This window comes from Myxocyprinus asiaticus, chromosome 10 (assembly GCF_019703515.2).
Source record: "Myxocyprinus asiaticus isolate MX2 ecotype Aquarium Trade chromosome 10, UBuf_Myxa_2, whole genome shotgun sequence".
In the NCBI taxonomy this organism is placed as follows: domain Eukaryota; kingdom Metazoa; phylum Chordata; class Actinopteri; order Cypriniformes; family Catostomidae; genus Myxocyprinus; species Myxocyprinus asiaticus.
Window position 1 is genome coordinate 10,561,271 of NC_059353.1, and position 20,318 is coordinate 10,581,588.

A 20,318-nucleotide genomic window follows, 5' to 3' on the forward strand; every position below is an offset into this window, starting at 1 on the left:
AAATTGTGGCATTGATTTTGAAAATATGACTGATCATTTTCTTTTATTTAAGGATAGTGATCATATGAAGTCATTTATTATCACATAGTTGTTTGGCTCCTTTTTAAATCATAATGGTAACAGAAATCACCCAAATGGCCCTGATCAAAAGTTTACATACCCTTGAATGTTTGGCCTTGTTACAGACACACAAGGTGACACACACAGGTTTAAATGGCAATTAAAGGTTAATTTCCCACACCTGTGGCTTTTTAAATTGCAATTAGTGTCTGTGTATAAATAGTCAATGAGTTTATTAGTTCTCACGTGGATGCACTGAGCAGGCTAGATACTGAGAACTGTCAAAAGACCTGCATAACAAGGTAATGGAACTTCATGAAGATGGAATATATAAAAAGATATCCAAAGCCTTGAAAATGCCAGTCAGCACTGTTCAGTCACTTATTAAGAAGTGGAAAATTCAGGGATCTCTTGATACCAAGCCACGGTCAGGTAGACCAAGAAAGATTTCAGCCACAACTGCCAGAAAAATTGTTCGGGATACAAAGAAAAACCCACAAGTAACCTCAGGAGAAATACAGGCTGCTCTGGAAAAAGACAGTGTAGCTGTTTCAAGGAGCACATTACGACGATACTTGAACAAAAATGAGCTGCATGGTCGAGCTGACAGAAAGAAGCCTTTACTGCACCAATGCCACAAAAAAGCCTGGTTACAATATGCCCGACAACACCTTGACACGCCTCACAGCTTCTAGCACACTGTAATTTGGAGTGACGAGACCAAAATAGAGCTTTATGGTCACAACCATAAGCGCTATGTTTGGAGAGGGGTCAACAAGGCCTATAGTGAAAAGAATACCATCCCCACTGTGAAGCATGGTGGTGGCTCACTGATGTTTTGGCGGTGTGTGAGCTCTAAAGGCACGGGGAATCTTGTGAAAATTGATGGCAAGATGAATGCAGCATGTTATCAGGAAATACCGGCAGACAATTTGCATTCTTCTGCATGAAAGCTGCGCCTGGGACGATTATTGGACTTTCCAGCACGACAATGACCCTATGCACAAGGTCAAGTTGACCCTCCAGTGGTTACAGCAGAAAAAGGTGAAGGTTCTGGAGTGGCCATCACAGTCTCCTGATCTTAATATCATCGAGCCACTCTGGGGAGATCTCAAATGTGCAGTTCATTTTTTTTCTTTGTTGCCATGTTTTGTTTTATGATTGTGCCATTCTGTTATAACCTACAGTTGAATATGTATCCCATAAGAAATAAAAGAAATGTGTTTTGCCTGCTCACTCATGTTTTCTTTAAAAATGGTACATATATTACCAATTCTCAAAGGGTATGCAAACTTTTGAGCACAACTCACAACTACTATATTATTTTCCAATTGTCTTGAAAAAATGTACACTATCAGGGCATTCTGTAGATCCATTTGTGATCGATATATGTGCTGGGTCTCTAAAGACCCAAATATGTAAGAGTGTTTGGTGAAATTACCATGCATTTAAGGGTTAAAGGAAAGTTTTAAAATTATGTCATAATTTACTCAACCTCATGTCATTCCAAACCTGTATAACTTTCTTAAGTGGAAAACAAAATGATGTTTTTGTTTTTTTATGCATATCCCGGATTGACTCCCTTTACAGCTTTAAAAAGGACCGTAATGTATCATAAAAGCAGTCCATGCAACTTGTGCTTCATATTTCAAGTCTTCTGAAGACATACAATAGGTGAAAACAACCCGAAAATTAAGTCGTTTTTTAGTGAAAATCTTGAAACCTGTTGCGCTTTCATTAACGCTTTTAGAGAAGCTTGATCGCAGTGGCGTGTTCACTCAAGAAATTGCCTCGTTTTTTAGCATTAAACATGTTCTTGCATATTGTATTGAAAAGACACATAAAAAAGAAAGTCATACATGTTACAATTATGCCAGAATGTTCATTTGTGGGTGAACTATTCCCTTAAAGCAAGCACACTAACCGATAGGCGAGGGCTCCGACTTTACATAATAGCTAATTTCATGTCAAATAATGTCTCTTTCCCTGCATTGTCTTTTTCTATTTGACAAGAACATTATCTCATCAGAGTGTTCAGTCACGGCTCGAGAATCAGTAACCTACTCTGCATTTTTCCCATCTAAACATGAAGTGTAATTCCAGGCTGAGTGGCTGAGACATGAGACATTCGGTGTGGCCTCTCCCAGGCTTTAGCAATCTGCTCCCTGTGGACGTGTGTGAAATACATTACTGAAATTGAAGAATAATTGAATTGTGCCGCAAATTCAGTGCTGTAGTGCGGGCAGTAATTTTGATCCCTTCCTATATTAGATCCTGTACAGAGCAACAACATCATTCCATGCATCTGTGCCCACCAGACTGTTATTTCCTTATCTCACCAGAGGAATAAAACCAATTTCAAGCCAATGAGAAGAATGACATCACAAGAGATGCATCAATGCATGGTGATCTCAGTCATATTCATAGGTACAATAATGCAAACATGCAGGGACATGTTTGATTATGACAAAAGTTATAACTGTCAATTATTTCCCTTGACATTGTAATTTACATTAAAATGCTTATTTTGTGTGGGGCATCTGCATGCCTTATTGTTTATGTAGGGTCTTTGTCCAAAAAAGCTAAAAAACTGTTTATAAATGATTTTATTGCTGTTTAATATCGTGCATTTAAGGTCAACTTTCAATTGGCTCTCTTAGCACGAAAACAAAACTATTTCGAACAAATTATACACAGAAATCGAGCAGTGGAGATGGCTGTGATTTGTTATAATGCTCAACCTCAGGACTCTCATTTAACAGTAAATTGTGGAGAAACTTCCAGAAATACCTTTTTAATCAAAATTTGTCTCTACTTTTATTAGTCCCATCTGGATTTCATTTAAAGTCATTTGCATGCCTGAATTTAATTTGCGTTAAAGCTGAACAAGTTTGAAATATATGAAAATCAGAATGTCAAATTAGGTAAATGCATTAACTGTGTTAAATAAATGTGATGGTTTTTGACATATTTAATCTAATTTATTGCAAATACAATAAAATCAACCATGAATTTCATGAATTCAATATCCTAATAAATCTAACAGAGGCTGCGTAAATATCTATACATCTCAAAAATTGTACATGCATAAAAGTATTTACTTTTTAGGTGCTTTCAGTGTCTATTCACACATACAAAAATGTATGTGTACTAGAACCACACATTACGTATGAATACCTTTGAAATCACGCTGATCATTTATACCAAATGTCCACTTCAGGCCCTAAAAATATGTGCTTAACTCAACTCATTTAAACTATTTTATTTCAGTTAAATAAATATTATTCCTATCTGCGATTGGCAAGAGACCCATGGGACTCTGGGCATTTGACATGAAGAGCAGGTATGTTATTAAGGTGGCTCTCCAACATCCCAGCTAATTAAGGGAAATTGAATTTTCCTGGCCTTGAGGCAAAAATCCTGTCTAACAAGAATAAAAAAATAATTTCCACAGTCAAATGAACCTGCACTGCCAATCTCACCTCTAATGAGAGAACCTCCACAAAAATGCTAATTTGAAATCACCACAGTCTCCCTCAAGATTCCCAGCATTCCCTCATCTGACCTCTCTTTAACTTGGACACCTGCTGAAATGCAAATTTCTCAAAGACAGGAAAAAAAGCCTACAAAAACTGTCAGTAGAATTCAAGACCTCAGAAAACAAGACTCTTTCGAGAAGAACAATAACCAGAAGGTTATCTAATGCAGGTTTTCTGTGTAGAAGATGTGTTAAAAAGCCACTGCTGATTCAGAGTGGTTCAGCAGAGTTGTGTGGAGTGATTAATCACTTTGAGTTGCATGGTGATGCTCCAGAGAGGTGTCTTCAAACATCTGGTGAGAAATACAATAGTGAATGCATCTCTACCACAGTGAAGCATGGAGGAAGATGTGTCACGGTGTGGGGAGCCTTTTCAGCTGCTGGTACTGGTGAGCTGCTTCACTGTGAAAAGTCAATTAATGCTTTGGAGTACATGAGAATATTGCAGAAAGGCTTGCTTCCCACAGATGAAAAGTTGTTTTCTAAAGAGGAACATTCAGTTGTTATTTTTCAACAAGACAATGCTCCAGCCCACACTGCAAAGACCTTCAAGAAGTGGCACGAGAACAAGTTCATCAGGCTCATGTTTTGGCCTGGTCAGAGTCCAGGGCCTCATTTCCCAAAAGCATCGTAAGCAAAAATAGATTGTAGAATCCATCTTATGATTCATCTTAGTTTTGCAGCCCGTTTCCCAAAAGCATCGTAACTTAAGTAGTACTTGAAAATGCTCGTAGATTTACGAGTGCTCTGGAGTAATCGTACAGCGCAAAGAGCATTTTAAAGACATAGACTTATGCAGACACCTGCAGGACAATCGCCAAATTACACCTGATACAATTTAAACACCTATAGCAACACTTTCTGCTAAAACTTTAATATCAGGATACCAATGTTTTTATTTTAACAGACAAGTCTAATAATATTAATAATAATAGTAATAATAATAATAATGAAATGCATAAAATAGATAGTCTAAATGTATGAATAGATTAATTAGGAAACAAATAAAGTTATTTGTGTGGACTAGTTGGTAACAACAAAGTGGAGGCATGATTGATGCAGACAACAGTATAAATTAAAATCAGAGAGAGATGAAAAAAGTCAATAATTGCATGAAAATCATCAATATATATTTGTTAATCCTTGTCTCCTTTTCCTCTCTGACACCAAAGGCACACTAACCAGCACTTCAAGTTGTGTAGCACCGCACATGCTGCATTGCTGTCACCGTTATCACTTTTGGGAGAAAAGAGCAGACCTCCGCTTTATTAGTGAATGTCCCTAAAGCACATCTTCTAAACGTCTCCTTATTTTGCGCTGCATGATAACACAGTGAACCTCATATTATTTAACGAATGCTTGTAATTAGCAGGATCATACATGGGGCCTCCACTGTCTTCACTAATCCTGGAAGCTTTCATATCGAGAGAAATGTTTGAAAACTAAATATTTCAAATGCACACCTGATTATGGAAGCAGATTGTGTAAAAGAAAAAGATAGTTCTGAACAAAATTATTGTAAAACAATATGTAAATATGTAGTTAATTAGGTTGAATATTTAAGAAAATATTTTAAAACAAATGTTATTACAAATTATTGTAAATTTATGCACAAATATAATGTTATAATATAATATAAAGTTACAATGATGAAGAGCACTATACAGTCACATTTCAGCACTGTCACACGGACAGCCATTCTCTTAAGTAGCACTTAAAGCGCATCCTCATATGTTCATGTTAGAATCAGAATGAGCTTTATTGCCATGTATGCTTACTCATACAAGGAATTTGTCTTGGTGACAGGAGCTTCCAGTGTACAACAATACAAAAACAATACAAAAACAGCAGCAAGACATAGATAATAATAAAAAATAAAAAATAAAACTAATTATACACATACGTACAGACACACACATACATACATACACACATACACATGGGTAGTGCAAATGTAATACAAACTGTTATCTGTTATGTAGAGTGCAAATACAAATCTGTTATGTACAATGCAAATGTTTTTTTGTTTTTTTTCAGTGGAATGAAATGGCAGAAGAGGTTGGATGTGTTGGATAAATATAAGAAAGACTAAACTGTGTATTGCACATAGTTATTGCTCAATGGGGCAGTTTAACTGTTCATGAGATGGATAGCCTGAGGGAAAAAAACTGTTCCTGTGCCTGACGGTTCTGGTGCTCAGAGCTCTGAAGTGTCGGCCAGAAGGCAACAATTCAAAAGGTAGTGGGCAGGGTGAGTGGGGTCCAGAGTGATTTTTCCAGCCTTTTTCCTCATCCTGGAAGTGTATAGTTCTTGAAGGGGGGCAGGGGGCAACCAATAATCCTCTCAGCAGTCCGAATTGTCCTTTGTAGTCTTCTGATGTCTGATTTCGTAGCTGAACCAAACCAGAGAGTTATTGAAGTGCAGAGAACAGACTCAATGACTGCTGAGTAAAACTGTATCAGCAGCGCCTGTGGCAGGTTGAATTTCCTCAGCTGGTGAAGGAAGTTCAACCTCTGCTGGGTCTTTTTCACAATGGAGTCAATGTGGGTCTCCCACTTCAGGTCCTGTGAGATGGTAGTGCCCAGGAACCTGAATGACTCCACTGCTGCCACAGTGCTGTTTAGAATGGTGAGGGGGTCAGTGTTGGGGTGTTTTTCCTAAAGTCCACAATGATCTCCACCGTTTTGAGTGTGTTCAGCTCAAGGTTGTTTTGACTGCACCAGACAGCCAGCTGTTCAACCTCCCTTCTGTATGCAGGCTCATTGTCATCTCGGATGAGGCCGATGACAGTGGTCTCATCTGGAAACTTCAGGAGCTTGACAGAGGGGTCCTTGGCAATGCAGTCATTGGTGTAGAGGGAGAAGAGTAGTGGGGAGAGCACACATCCCTGGGGGGCACCAGTGCTGATTGTGCAGGTGCTAGAAGTGAGTTTCCCCTGTCTCACAAGCTGCTGCCTGTCTGTCTGAAAGCTGGTAATCCACTGACAGATAGACATGGGAACAGAGAGTTGGTGTAATTTATTCTGGAGTATAGCTGGGATGATGGTGTTGAAAGCTGAACTGAAGTCCACAAAAAGGATCCTTGCATATGTCCCTAGTCTCTCCAGATGTTACAGGATATGATGCAATCCTATGTTGACTGCATCATCCACAGACCTGTTTGCTTGATAAGCAAATTGAAGGGGATCTAGAAAGGGTCCGGTGATGTTCTTCAGGTGGGCCAACACCAGTCTCTCAAATGATTTCATGACCACAGACGTCAGGGCGACAGGTCTGTAGTCATTAAGTCCTGTGATTTTTTTTTGTTTCTTTGGGACAGGAATAATGATTGAGCGTTTGAAGCAGCATGGGACTTCACACTGCTCCAGTGATCTATTGAAGATCTGTGTGAAAATGGGGGCCAGCTGGTTAGCACAGGATCGAAGACACGCTGGTGAGACGCCATCTGGGCCTGAAGCCTTCCTTTTCTTTTGTTTCCGAAAGACGTGGCTCACATCATCTTCACAGATCTTAAGTGCAGGTTGAGTAGCAGGAGGGGGGGAGGGGGGATGCAGGAGGTGTTGGTGTTTGTGTGAAGTGAAGGTCAGAGTGGGTGTGGGGTGTGAGATTGGGCCTTTCAAATCTGCAGTAGAACACATTCAGGTCGTTAGCCAATTGTTGGTTCCCTACAGGGTTGGGGGTAGGAGTCCTGTAATTTGTGAGTTGTTTCATGCCACTTCACACTGATGCAGGGTCGTTAGCTGAAAACTTGTTTTTCAGCTTCTGAGTATCTTCTTTTAGCCACTCTGATTTCCCTGTTCAGTGTGTTCCTGGCCTGATTGTACAAGACTTTATCCCCACCCCTGTAAGCATCCTCTTTGGCCTGACGAAGCTGCCTGAGCTCTGTTGTAAACCACGGTTTGTCATTGTTGAACTTTAAATAAGTCCTAGTAGGAATGCACATATCCTCACAGAAACTGATATATGATGTAACAGTATCTGTGAGCTCATCCAGGTCTGTGGCTGCAGCCTCAAAAACACTCCAATCCATGCAATCGAAGCAGGCTTGTAGTTCCCGCTCTGCTTCATTGGTCCATCTCTTTACAGTCCTTACTACTGGCTTGGTTGATTTTAATTTCTGCCTATAGGTTAGAAGAAGATGAACCAGACAGTGATCAGAGAGTCCCAAAGCTGCTCTAGGGACAGAGCGATATGCATCCTTTATTTTTGTGTAACAATGATCCAGTATGTTCCTGCCTCTGGTGGGGCATGTGATGTGCTGTTTGTATTTGGGCAGTTCATGTGTGAGATTTGCTTTGTTAAAATCCCCAAGAATATAATAACTGAGTCCGGGTATTGTTGTTCCGTGTCTGTGATTTGATCAGCCAGCTGTTGCAGCGCCGCATTCAAACATGCGTTTGGCGCGATATACACACTCACCAGAATAAACGAGGAAAACTCCCGTGGCGAGTAGAAAGGCTTACAGTTAATAAAGAGCGCTTCCAAATTAGGACAGCACATCCTCTTTAACGTTGTTACATCTGTACACAAACTTTCATTGATATAAAAGCATGTTCCACCGCCTCTCGTTTTCCCCGTTAACTCCGTGATGCAATCCGCTCTGAACAGCTGAAAGCCCGGCAGATGTAACGCGCTGTCCAGAATGGCTTCACTCAGCCAGGTTTCTGTAAAGCACAAGGCAGCAGAGGTTGAAAAGTCCTTGTTTTTACGGGTGAGGAGACGAAGTTTGACCAGCGCACCGGCTCGTCTCCCTCGCCTGCGTCTCTTGAACAACAGAGCTGCGCCTCCAACTAAAATGTCTAGCAAAACGTCTGAATATTCGAAAACCGGGAAAAGATTGTCTGGTACATGCTGTCGAATGTTCAGCAGTTCGTCTCTGTTAAAACTGACTGGAAAAAGATTACTAAACACAGGACAAACAAACAAAAACAACAAAAGAACTGAGGAGCTCCACACCGAGGCAGCCATCCGTGGCGCCATCATGATGATTAAGTGCAGTTTTGGGAAATGCACGTAAAAAATAATGAACGTACATAGAATTGTTCATAGAAAAAGCTCTTAACCGCTAAGATCAATAGTTATTGGGAAACAAGGCCCAGATTTGAATGGGAAACATTTTTTCAACTACTCATCAACTTTTTGAAGCCATCAATATTGATTAGAACAACACCAACTCTTCTTTCTGTAAAAAGCTGTCTAAAAAAGTATTTTTTTTTTCCTTACCAAAAGTAATTAATGGGCAAACATGCTCTACTTTTTAAGAAAGGGTGTTCACATTTGAGTCCTCTTAAAAGCCAGACTAAAAATAAAAAAATAAAACAAAAATACAGTGAAACATAGAGGGGGAAAAACAGATTCACATCACCTTCACACTGTATCTCTTAACTGTGTACCCATTTTTGTCCACTCTGTGATAAAGGGTCTCAGACCACCTTTCATAATTATTTTTTGGAACCCAAATAATTAATAAAGTTATTATTAAGAAATTATAATGGAAATACATTTTTGTAAAATTCTACTTCTACTACTACTAATAATAGTAATAATAATAATTATTATTATAATTATAAAACAGTAGCATATTTATGTACTAATTTCATGCACTAATTTACACTTGCATGCAGCATTACTATGCAGCCCTGTTTTGGCAGAGCTTTTATTTTGATGGAATATGAAGGAAGATATTTGTTTGTAGTTAAGTTCACAATGGCCTCTTGCTACAGAGAAATGTTCTTATCCACTCTTCTGTCCAAAAACCTGGTGTTATTGGGTTGCTTTATATATGGACAGAAACTTTTAGCAGCCAAGCATATATTTGGAAACACGGAAAATGTGCAATTATTGAATCTAGAGCGATGTAAATTTAACATGCTCAGCTCATTAGCCTTATATGTGCTTTAAGTCTATGAACAGAGAACAGAGCTGCACACATACAGTAATTCATATTTTATTTAGATTGTTCAGCCCTAGTCTACACTAAAAGCGAGTTGTATTTTTAGTTGTAAATTATGTAATACATTCAACAGGAATACATGTTTCATTAACCATACGCCCTCACACTAACCCTAACCCTTAACCTAACCATCAAAGGGGTAAGAAAATTATTTTAGAGCGTAAACACAACTTTTGAATCGTGCTAATCATTAATTATGTAGACACAATTACTTCCTGATTTCTATGGGACCAGAATCGATGTCTCAGAGGATGCTGGCTCAATGTGCTATCACTAGCGCCACAGGGGAAGATGAACACATTGGAATTCATGCAGAAATGTCTGATGTGAGATGCCGCTTGTCAGTACCTCTGCAAAATGGGATCGATGTCAGAGTACTGGAACATTCTGTAGCAAAATGAGGATTTCATGTATGATTATGTTGGATTTTTGCCCCCAGAATGGTGTAGTTACAGAATCTACCAGCAGGAGCTAAGAAGCCCACATTAACCAGCCAAACCTTGACCACAACCAGGAGTTTAAACAAAGGTTTCATTAAAGAGGCAACTGGATGTCAAGGACAAGCAGAACTGTGCCAGATGCTGGAATGTCTAGACCCATCAGAGATGATTTTCTGATGCCCTTTGAGCTCAATAAACATGAGAGTGTACAAAGCTTGAGATACACCATGCAGGGAGAATAGGAAGTGCTCGACAGTGTGCTGTGATTGCTGATGAGCTGGAGGCTGGAGGCTGCAGTCGAGTCCCCATCATCTAAATGAAAGCAGTCTCTCCAGAGAGACGAGAGGCATGGAAATGACACCAGCCAACATTACCCGACCAGTACTACCTTCCTGGAGACACCAGCTGTAATCAAATCACATCATGGTGAAACAGCAGCTGTCAGCCAGGAAATGGTTTTGAAATTACAGAAAATATAAAAGGGGACATTGCTAATATGTGTGAATGTCAAATGGTGTGATGGATTGGTGGAATGCATGACAGAATCTGAGCATTCAAACCTCCTGACTCTCCAGATTAAATGGATAGCATTTGGAGACCTTTCCTTATGGCCAATGTTGCTGATTCTGGATGGTTGGGATTCTCAAACAAACAGAGTAAAGTTTTTTGTTTTGAGCCACTGTGTTACAGTTTTCAAGGAAATCAACCTAACAATGGGATACTTATAGTTGTCTCTGCACATTAAACTGCAATATGAGAAAGCATTTTAACACCGAAAACATACACACGTCTCATTTAAATAAAACACATCTGAGAACTGCATTAAGTCTTCTGTGTTAAGAAAGAGCCACTGCTGAGCAATAAGAGTTTCCTCTGGGAATTTATTCCATTTATAGACTAAAAACAAACAAATTTTAAGCCCATTTAAGCAATCTAACAGCAAATGAAAACCATTTAACCAACACTGGAAACCCTTTGGTTTTCCAGAAGCATGGTACTGAGTTTTCGCTTTATTGGCAATCTTTGGTCTCGTTGAAGCTGATGAATGGAACAAGGCAATCATATAAGCACACCAGTCCCACAGAATAAACAGCAGCTGATGCTGTGAGACAAAAAACTATGCAGCTGCTCATTAATGTCTGTCACATCATCAGAACAGCTGCAGAATTTCTAAAGAAAAGCAGGTCTGTCTGTGTGGGTCATCTTACCCCATTTTGCATTTATTGCAGGCAAAAAAGTTCTGCCTTGAAGCTCTTCCAGCAAACCCAAATTTGTCTCGGCACTACACTAATGATGACAAATCTGTGCTTTCAAGGAGAGATGAAATCATGGCACCATAGTCTGGGGGGAAACCATACCTTTCAATTTCTCAGCCAAAAGAGCCGCCTCATGCTCAGAGTAGTGCATTATGGGAGGAGGTGAAGGAGGTCTGAAGCGATCCTCATGGACTTTCCGTCGGTGCCGCTCTTCGCGTGCCAGTAATCTTTGTTTGCACTCCCACTCATACAAGTCATCTCTTGCCTGGGCAAAATCCACATGTATGCGGCCCGAATCCTTTTTATCTGTGCTAGAGCCAATGCGCATCCGATAGCCTAGGACAACAAACATTATTCACCAAACAGAGATATCATTCCAGCAGCTTGCATATCCACAAAGATATCAAACACCAGTAAACTGAGACAAAGTCAATTCACGGGAACAAACATACAGTATTAAATGCAAAATAGGATTTGCTTACACTGATACATTGCTAGAGTTTTAGAGACATTTCTGCTTCTGCTACGAAACGATCGAGCCAAACAATCGTAATGCATTGATTGTTGAACTTACAGCACCCACATGGAAAAGGGAATTTATTTGTTTATTTATTTTTTTGTGGGGCGAGGGATTTTGGCTAGTGGAAAAGCTGAGTGGCTAGTGACTTTGTAAAACCATTAGCCACAGTGTTCAGTGAGCCAAAAAGTTAATGTCACACCCTGAATTCAATCATTTTATATGTATAAATATGAAAACAAAGGCACACCAGAGAGGTAGAGGGCCTTGTCCACCATGAACTCCTCAATGAAGCGAATGTGGCAGAAGTTTTTCTTGCTCTTCCTGATGGCTACAATCTCTCCACACTGGTCAAACACTTCTCTGATGATCTCCTCAGTTGCATTCTCTGGAAGCCCACCAACAAAGACCGTCTTGCAGCCTGGCGGCCTCTCTCTGGTCGAGGGTGGAGGAAGATCTGCAGAATCCACAAAGAGTCTCAGACCTCTTATTGCACTCAGATTGCATGACTTCTATATATTTTTTTACTATAAAAAAAATATTTAACTATGTATAATATAGTTTCATGTGTTTCCTATGGAATATTACATTGGTAATGCCTTTTTTATTTAATGTAATTTTTTTTTATTATTTAATTTGTATGTAATTACATATTAGCTATGTTAAAGGAATATTCTGGGTTCAATAGAAGTTGAGCTCAATCGACAGCATTTGTGGCATAATGTTGATTACCACATACATTTATTTTGTTTCGTCCCTCCTTTTCTTTAAAAAAAAAAAAAAAATCTGGGTTACAGTGCAGCACTTACAATGGAAGTGAATGAGGCCAATCAGTAAATGTTAAAATACATACTGTTTCAAAAGTACAGCCACACAACATAAACAATATGTGTATTAACACGATTTTAGTGTGATAAAATCACTTACTATCCTTTTCTGTGTAAAGTTATAGCCAATTTTACAACTTTGTTGCCATGATGATGTAATGTCAGCAAACCCTAAAACGACTGTAAAAATTACGATTTAAACAACTTTACAGCTCAAATAATACAGAAAAATTAATGTAAGTGCTTTTATAAAGTTATAAGCTTCAAAATTGGCCCCATTTACTTCCACATGGTTCCCACTATTTTCAAGGCATAATTTTCCAGAACATTTCCAGGATATTTTATGTGTCCAGCAGGTGTAATATTTAAGCATAAACATCCGAGAGGTCATGATATAAATTGTGGTTATAGAATGTTTTTTTTTTTTTTTCTGAATTCTGAATAATGCATATTATTATTTTTATTTAATTACATAAACATTACATTACTATAAAGTAGTAGTGTATTTTTGTAAAAAAAAATAAAATAAAAAAAAAATAAAATTCCTCATTTCACGTTTATTTTGGCATTTCTGTGTGTTTTTTGACAATAGTTTCTCGCCTCTGGATAACCAGTTTGCCACATGGCCCAGAGTAATTATTATATCACTAAAAGCTGTGATTTAATTAAATAAATATTTCATCTGTATGTGTCTGTATTAGTCTGTCATCTACTACACACACACATTTTTATGCAATTTTATGACTGCATTCAGTGATTCCGTCTGCGTTTTTCACACTATGGAAATCATAGGTCCCTTCATGTGGTAACCGTGGTATAAGCGGACTCTGATTGTTGAATTATCAGTGTATTTTTATTGTATACAGTCTTCTTATTTTGTGTATACTGTATATTGTATACTATTAGGTGTATATTGTGTTGTGTAACAAGATGTGTAAACTGTGTTGTGTAAATCAGATGTTTATTGTAATTGTCATACTGCTATGTTGCTTGGAACTAGTCATTACTCAAGACTTTCACCCACTGTTGCGATTGTGAATATGGTTGAGTGACAAATCAAGGGATTTGATTTGATTTGATTTAAATTATTTAGATGGACCAAAGCAGAGATAACAGAAGATTAGTAGAGAATGTACAGTACATGACAGTGCCTCGTTCATGACAGTCAACTATTGATATTGTTTCACAATGCGCAGCCGCTGGCTATATAAAACTATATAAATCTGTGTATTTTACACCTATCCCAAGACCTGATCATTACCATATTTTTTAACATGTAACAAAAACCTTGTAACACTTACAAAATATATTATTTTAAACAAAATATGTTTTAGCTTATTTTTAAGATTTACTTATTTAAACTAATTCCATCAAATTAAATTGTTAAAGGTTTTAAAAAAAATAAATTACTAAAACTTCAAATATTTAGTTTATTTTATTAAAGATTACACAATTAAATTTGATGCAGTTTTGTTATGAAATTGAAATGTGTAAATCTTAAAATTATTATTTCAAGTGTAGCGACACAGTCAAACTGTTTAGTTCTGCTTAAATATTTTCTGGAACAAATCATTATTTTACTGGACATTTAGTTATTTTTCTCATTTTCCATGACTATTCCATGACTGGAAAACTGCATTGCAAAATTCCAGGTTTTCTAGGACGTGTCGCAACCCTATTCCATTTTAAGTGCCACACTGTAACCTCAATTTTTGTTTTTTTTAAAGAAAAGGAGAAATTATTTGTTTGTGATAATCAATATTATTCCACAAATGCTGTTGATTGAGCCTACAATGACTTAAATGCCATGTTTCTGCTCAGACTTACATTTAGGAAGTACTGTAAATAGCAAATTCTCATTGAGTACAGGTATTTGCTGTTACCAGTTTATTAATAAGTTATTATTAAGAAACATTCAATTCTAGCAATTTCTGTCTATGCATGTTAGAAGTGGTGGAGGTCATGGAGAAATTACATCTATAACAACCAGACATTGAGATTCTATGCTATAACAGGGTTTGTTGTCATCCTATTGTTCAGTCCTATTTTTAATTAAATGCATTTTAAACTCATGTTGTGAAATAAATGATACCTCAACCAATCAAAACAAGTGATATTTGCATCTAATAGTAACCCACATGTGCATTCTATAGTTAGCTAGGGTTCATTTTTATTAAAAGTATTTAAAACACAAACTCTACACACTTAACAATTCATCTTTCTCATTTCCACATTAGAATATTTAATAACTACCATGTGGTCAATGTAATCTCTATAACCATAAAACATTTGGCATAAATTTACAGGTCTTTCAATGGAACATATTACCAAATAATTCTCACACAATTGCAGGTCATTCAAAATAGCACAGCTTGTACTTTTTATATATTTAACATTACATCACTAGAAGTAAAAAAGGGTAGACTATGTTATGCAAAAATGTCTAAACATTTTGCTTAAGCAGGGTCTTATATAATTGCTGTGGCTCTTACTAGGGTTCTGTGGAAACAGTGTGCAGCTCTTGCAGTGAATGATTTCTTTAATAACAGGAAGCTCTGCTGCCACTGGATGGGGAGGTACCAGACTGATCCCAGCCATCAAGGGGTTGATTGGGGTGATGATCCCTAGGTTGGGGTCAAATCCCTGTATACAGATGGAGTCTGGAAAGGGAACATACAGTAGAGAGAGTTGAAGGTTATGAATGCAGCCTTTGGATTTGGACTTGAACCCCTGAACCATTCGAACAGAACCACAAAAGGGCCAGAGAAATAACGGAGCCAATCTGGTAAAATACTTTAGGCCAGGCCACCAAGAAACCAGACAAACCACTTAAGATTAGTTTCTTCATCACTGAGCTTTCATCAAACTAAGCCATAAAGGTCTTGGGATTGGAAAGCATTGGGTTTATCTGAAGGAAAACAGTGTGCATCGTTATCCATTAGGGGTAGGCTGTTTTACAACAGTGGTTTTCAACTGGTTTTGCTTCAGAGCCCAGATTTTACATTGGATATCAAGTGGCGACCCAACACAACACCAATATTGTTTAGCGTACAAATGTATACAAAAATGTCCTTAAAAAAACAAACATTGAAATTACCATGAACTGCACAGGCCAAACATTATGCAAAATTACCAACACGACATAGGCTGAATAGGCAAATTGGCCATTTTTGTTACTAAATGGCTCTTGAATTTCAATGGTTTCATGCTCTTGGTAGCTAATTTTGTACACAGTACAAAAAACGTGGTCAGCACAAACCATGTTTATCCTCACTGCCTGCAAGTGAACCTGTTTTATTTTTTATTTTATTTTACCTTGCATAGTTTGGCTCATTGTGTTCAAGTATGGCGAAAAAGAGCACGTCATGCAACCTGCCCATGTTGGTATCTGCCAAATTTGGCTTGCTTCTATCAAGTGATGGATGAATTTGCACCAAAATATTGAGTGTTTGATTTCACCTTCTCACTCTGACATCAACACTAAAGGATATGGGAAGTATATTTCTTTTAAAAATTGATAAGCCTATTTATTTTGCTATCCTAACTATGCACAATTATATTTGTATATAATTGCTAAACAATCCTGCAACCCACCACCAATTCAGAACCACTGTGGTAGAGTACACTATTCCTGCATGCACACTTTATACAACCATGTTTGATGACAGTATTATTATGATAGAAACTGAGCATGTGTGCTAACTGTCATTAATATTATCTTCTTAAGCTAAGACTTAAAATAGCATACACTAAAGAGTGCAGGTGGTGACAACTTGTGCTGTCAACATCATACAGATTTCATGTTAAAAATAGAAACACTCCTAAAGGCTATATACAAGTTGCTTTCCCAATGTTTTGAAGATCTAGAGAGTGCCAAGTGTTCCTGTTATTACCATGGTTGGGCAAAATTCTGAATTTAAGAACTGGCTCCCTTTCAGTACATGAGTTGGACACACAAAAAGGACTTTCATTAGTCCAACAGAAAAACAAAATTAGCAAGAGTAGGGTGAAGTAGGGTAAAGTGGGTCACTGTCTCACTTCTCCCTGTTTCACCCTAACTTCTGAGTTGTTCTGTTTAAAGTTTCAGTCTTGTAAAACTGTTTTGCGTTTAATGTTGTTTGGCTCCATTTTAAAAACTCTGGGTAAATAAGTGCATTCTAGGAAATTCTGTGTTCTTCCACCATGGTACATAAAATGAAAGTTAATTGATTAAATATAATGAAATATATATAAATACACGTTTCTTTAGGAAGCATTTCAAACATTGATTATTAATTATCATCCAATGTTTCTGTAAATAACCCATATGTTGTGTGCCTGAAAAAAATTCTTAAAAACAAATTGGAATTTCAATTCTACATCCTGTTTGCTACCTCAATTCAAATTCAGGAATTTAATTGGAATACAAAAGCCATTCTCAATTTAATTCTGTATGGCGCACAAACTCTCCTTGTTTATTAGGAGTTCTGGGGTGTGTTTCCCGTACAACAACGTAACTCACTGCTTAACCAGCATAGTATGATGCATCGTTGGAGAAATAAACTAGCTAATCACAACTGTTTCCCGAAACCGTAGTAACTATGTCGCACATCCATCGTTTGAACTACGTTGGTTCAACAACATAGAGCTGTCGTTAACGTTGTTACTCAGGGGGTGGAGTAATTCCTTCTGCGGATATTAAATTATAAAAGCTTATTTACACATACAAAAGCTGTTTAATGTGAGAAAGCTGCTGAAGACATGAAAGCTGTGTGCACTATATAAATGGGACAGATACATTGCGCTGCAGTATACGGGTTTTCCCTTTACATCATACTTTGCGGTTCCCTGGCGCATTTAAGAAATATACGCACATGCACACTCTTCAAAAACATATAAATGCCATGTATGTGTTAACTTAAACACATAAAAGCTGTGTTCTCCAACAGAAACAATAGATAATAAAGTGCTTTCTCTTAAAGCCTTTAACCCCTAAAACAGTTTATGTATAAAATTCATGTTTACGTGACGTTTCAGAACGCCGCTTTCTGCAAAAACCCGCAATAAGCTGTTTTCTTAAGTGCATGTAAACATGGTCAAAGTGTTGACAGAATGAAAGATATATATGGAATAAAAGATGAAATAATGCTCACACAGCGAACTAACAAGGAACTATGCTTCTAACCACAGGTAAAAAGCTGTAGTATTGGCAAACACCAAATTGTTGAACTATGTTGGTAACGATGGAACTTCCGACCATAGTTGGCCAATGATGCTTTTGGGAAACGCACCCCTGGCAGATTATGGCTATGGCTGCTAATATTTTGACCTTAATCTGAGAGCAATCCTCCTTACTCTGTCCTGTAGTGGCACAATACAATGGACAATAACAGACCGAACACATTAATTGTGTGTTTAGTTGGAAGTCTCAAAATTCCTGGCTGGGGAAAGAGAAAATTCAAATAACGACCAGTAAATCCATGAAAGAGGTCATTTACACACACGCATTTACATTTATCGCTTTTTAATGTCGTTTTTCTTCACTCAGAATGATTCAAGGACGGAATCATTTGGCTCATAGCTCTTGTTTCTTTTCCAGATGCCTGTTTGAGGTTTATTTGTCATTATTATCTTTTTTCCATAAAAACTGGATTCACCATGAAGACTGAAGCTTCCAAAACATTTAGTTCCTATAGGACACAGCTTCTCATCATTACAGAGGTGAGACGTCATTAATCAGAACCCATCAAAAACACCATTACCAAATGCAAAGCGCAAACCCCTCTACCCTGAGGGCCTGCACTGCAAATGCATAATCCGTAAGGAAATTTGACTGGCCTGTTTTTTATAGTCTTAATTTTTTTAGGGCTTGAAAGATTTCCAGTCATTGCTCACCACAGCAAATATGTGATTCATAATTATCCAGCGTAGCTAACAGGACAGTGTACAAGTCAGACACCAGCACAGCCCTGAATCACACAACATATGTACATTTAAATTTCTCTGCTCAGGTTCTGTTAAAAGTGATTAATCTTTCCATGTTTACATATGTAATCTATAAATTTTTTAATTAAAATTATCAAAAAAATTCAAAGACAATGTTAGTTTATAAACAATTAGTTCTACAAATATTTCCAACTCTAAATTCTAACTGGATTAGGCACATTTGAAGCCGTTAAAAATGCTGATAATCACACATCTGTGAATGCAAATTCTATATAAATGCATTTAGTTGCTACCTTGGCAAACTTAAACAGCCTATGGTTGAGATAATGAACTTGGTCGAAATAACTGCTTATTCCGGCAATTAATATTAGTAAAAAATAACTTTTTATTGAAAATGTTGTCTTTTGGTGTCTTTTATCATATTGCTTTTTCTGCTTTTAATAAATGCATAAATCTACTAGCATGCATTAAAGTAATTTTACCAGGTTTAAGAGTGTTATTAGTTGTGATAGACAATAATCGGCTTGACCCATTTAAAAAAAATTTTTTTTTACCAATATTCATACTTTACTACTTAATCGGTTAGCAGTTCTCTAATATTGGGCTGTGACAGATCTCTTGCTACTTTCTTTAAAGGAGGAAGCAGGAGCCAGATAAACTATCCAACATGAGTCTTTATTTTTCCACTTTTTAGTATAACATCAACATTTGCTTTTCAACATAACATAAATAATGGCACACACGATCACTGCTGCGTGTGTCTCTCTCTCTCTCCCTCCCTTCCGGAGGCCTGGACTGCCCTCTTATCCCTCTCCAGCTCTCACTGTAACAGAACAGCTGTTAGAGATAATTTCCCACAGGTGTCAATCCTTACCATTCTTCCTCTCCCGGCCTCGCTCTCCACAGACGTCGCTTGGCCACGCCCACATCACCACATACTCCCGTCACCCGACTCAGGCCGGTGAGCCATCCGGCCTGTCACTTACTCCCCCTTCCCATTTCTAGAGAGGAAATCTGCCACAGCCATCTGCGCCCCTGGCCTGTGGACCACCTCGAACTTAAAAGGCTGGAGAGCCAGATACCAACGGGTGATCCACGCGTTGGCATCCTTCATGTGATGGAGCCACTGGAGCAGGGAGTGGTACGAACAGAGGGTGAAAGCATGTCCCAACAGATAGTACTGGAGGGTGAGGACCACTCACTTGGTGGCCAAACACTCCTTTTCTATCATGCTGTACTTTGTCTTTCTCAGCGAGAGCTTGCGGCTAATGTACAGTACTTGACTTGGCATTCCTCCCCTCCACCATCTGGGACAGTACCGCTCCCAACCCCCTGCCTGATGCGTCTGTCTGCAAGATAAAAGGGAGATTGAAGTGAGGAGAGTGCAATAACTGTCCGCCGCAAAGTGCAACTTACACCAGCGTGAATGGCAGCTGATGCGGCTCCAACCCCTGGACCAGATCTGGTGCCCCTTTTTTAGTGAGATCAGTGAGCGGGCTGGTGACGGTCAAATAATTAGGCACAAACCTGCGATTATAGCCAGCCAGCCCCAGGAACTGTCTTCAGATAGGATGTCGTCCAGATAGACAGTGGCATAAGCAATGTGCTGTCTGAGGATTCTGTCCATGAGCCAATAAAATGTAGTCAGGGCCCCAAACAAACAGAATGGAAGCGTCACAAATTCGTGTAATCCGAACCATGTGTAAAATGTCATCTTTTCATGGGACATGGGGGTTAAAGTGATCTGCCAATATCCCTTCGTTAAATCCAGTGACGAATAAATGTGAGCTGCGCCTACCCAAT

General features: G+C 38.2%; 1 protein-coding gene across 1 annotated transcript in view; it reads right to left on the reverse strand.

The window, feature by feature from the left end:
- The window catches only part of enox1 (ecto-NOX disulfide-thiol exchanger 1), a 154,701-nt gene that overhangs the window by 53,410 nt on the left and 80,973 nt on the right, over positions 1-20,318 (reverse strand). Inside the window, exons 4-6 of the mRNA XM_051708513.1 lie at positions 15,083-15,250; positions 12,014-12,220; positions 11,349-11,582 (exon numbers count right to left, since the gene is read on the reverse strand). Of these exons, the coding sequence (XP_051564473.1) occupies positions 11,349-11,582; positions 12,014-12,220; positions 15,083-15,250 (609 nt within the window). The remainder of the gene's footprint in view (positions 1-11,348; positions 11,583-12,013; positions 12,221-15,082; positions 15,251-20,318) is intronic.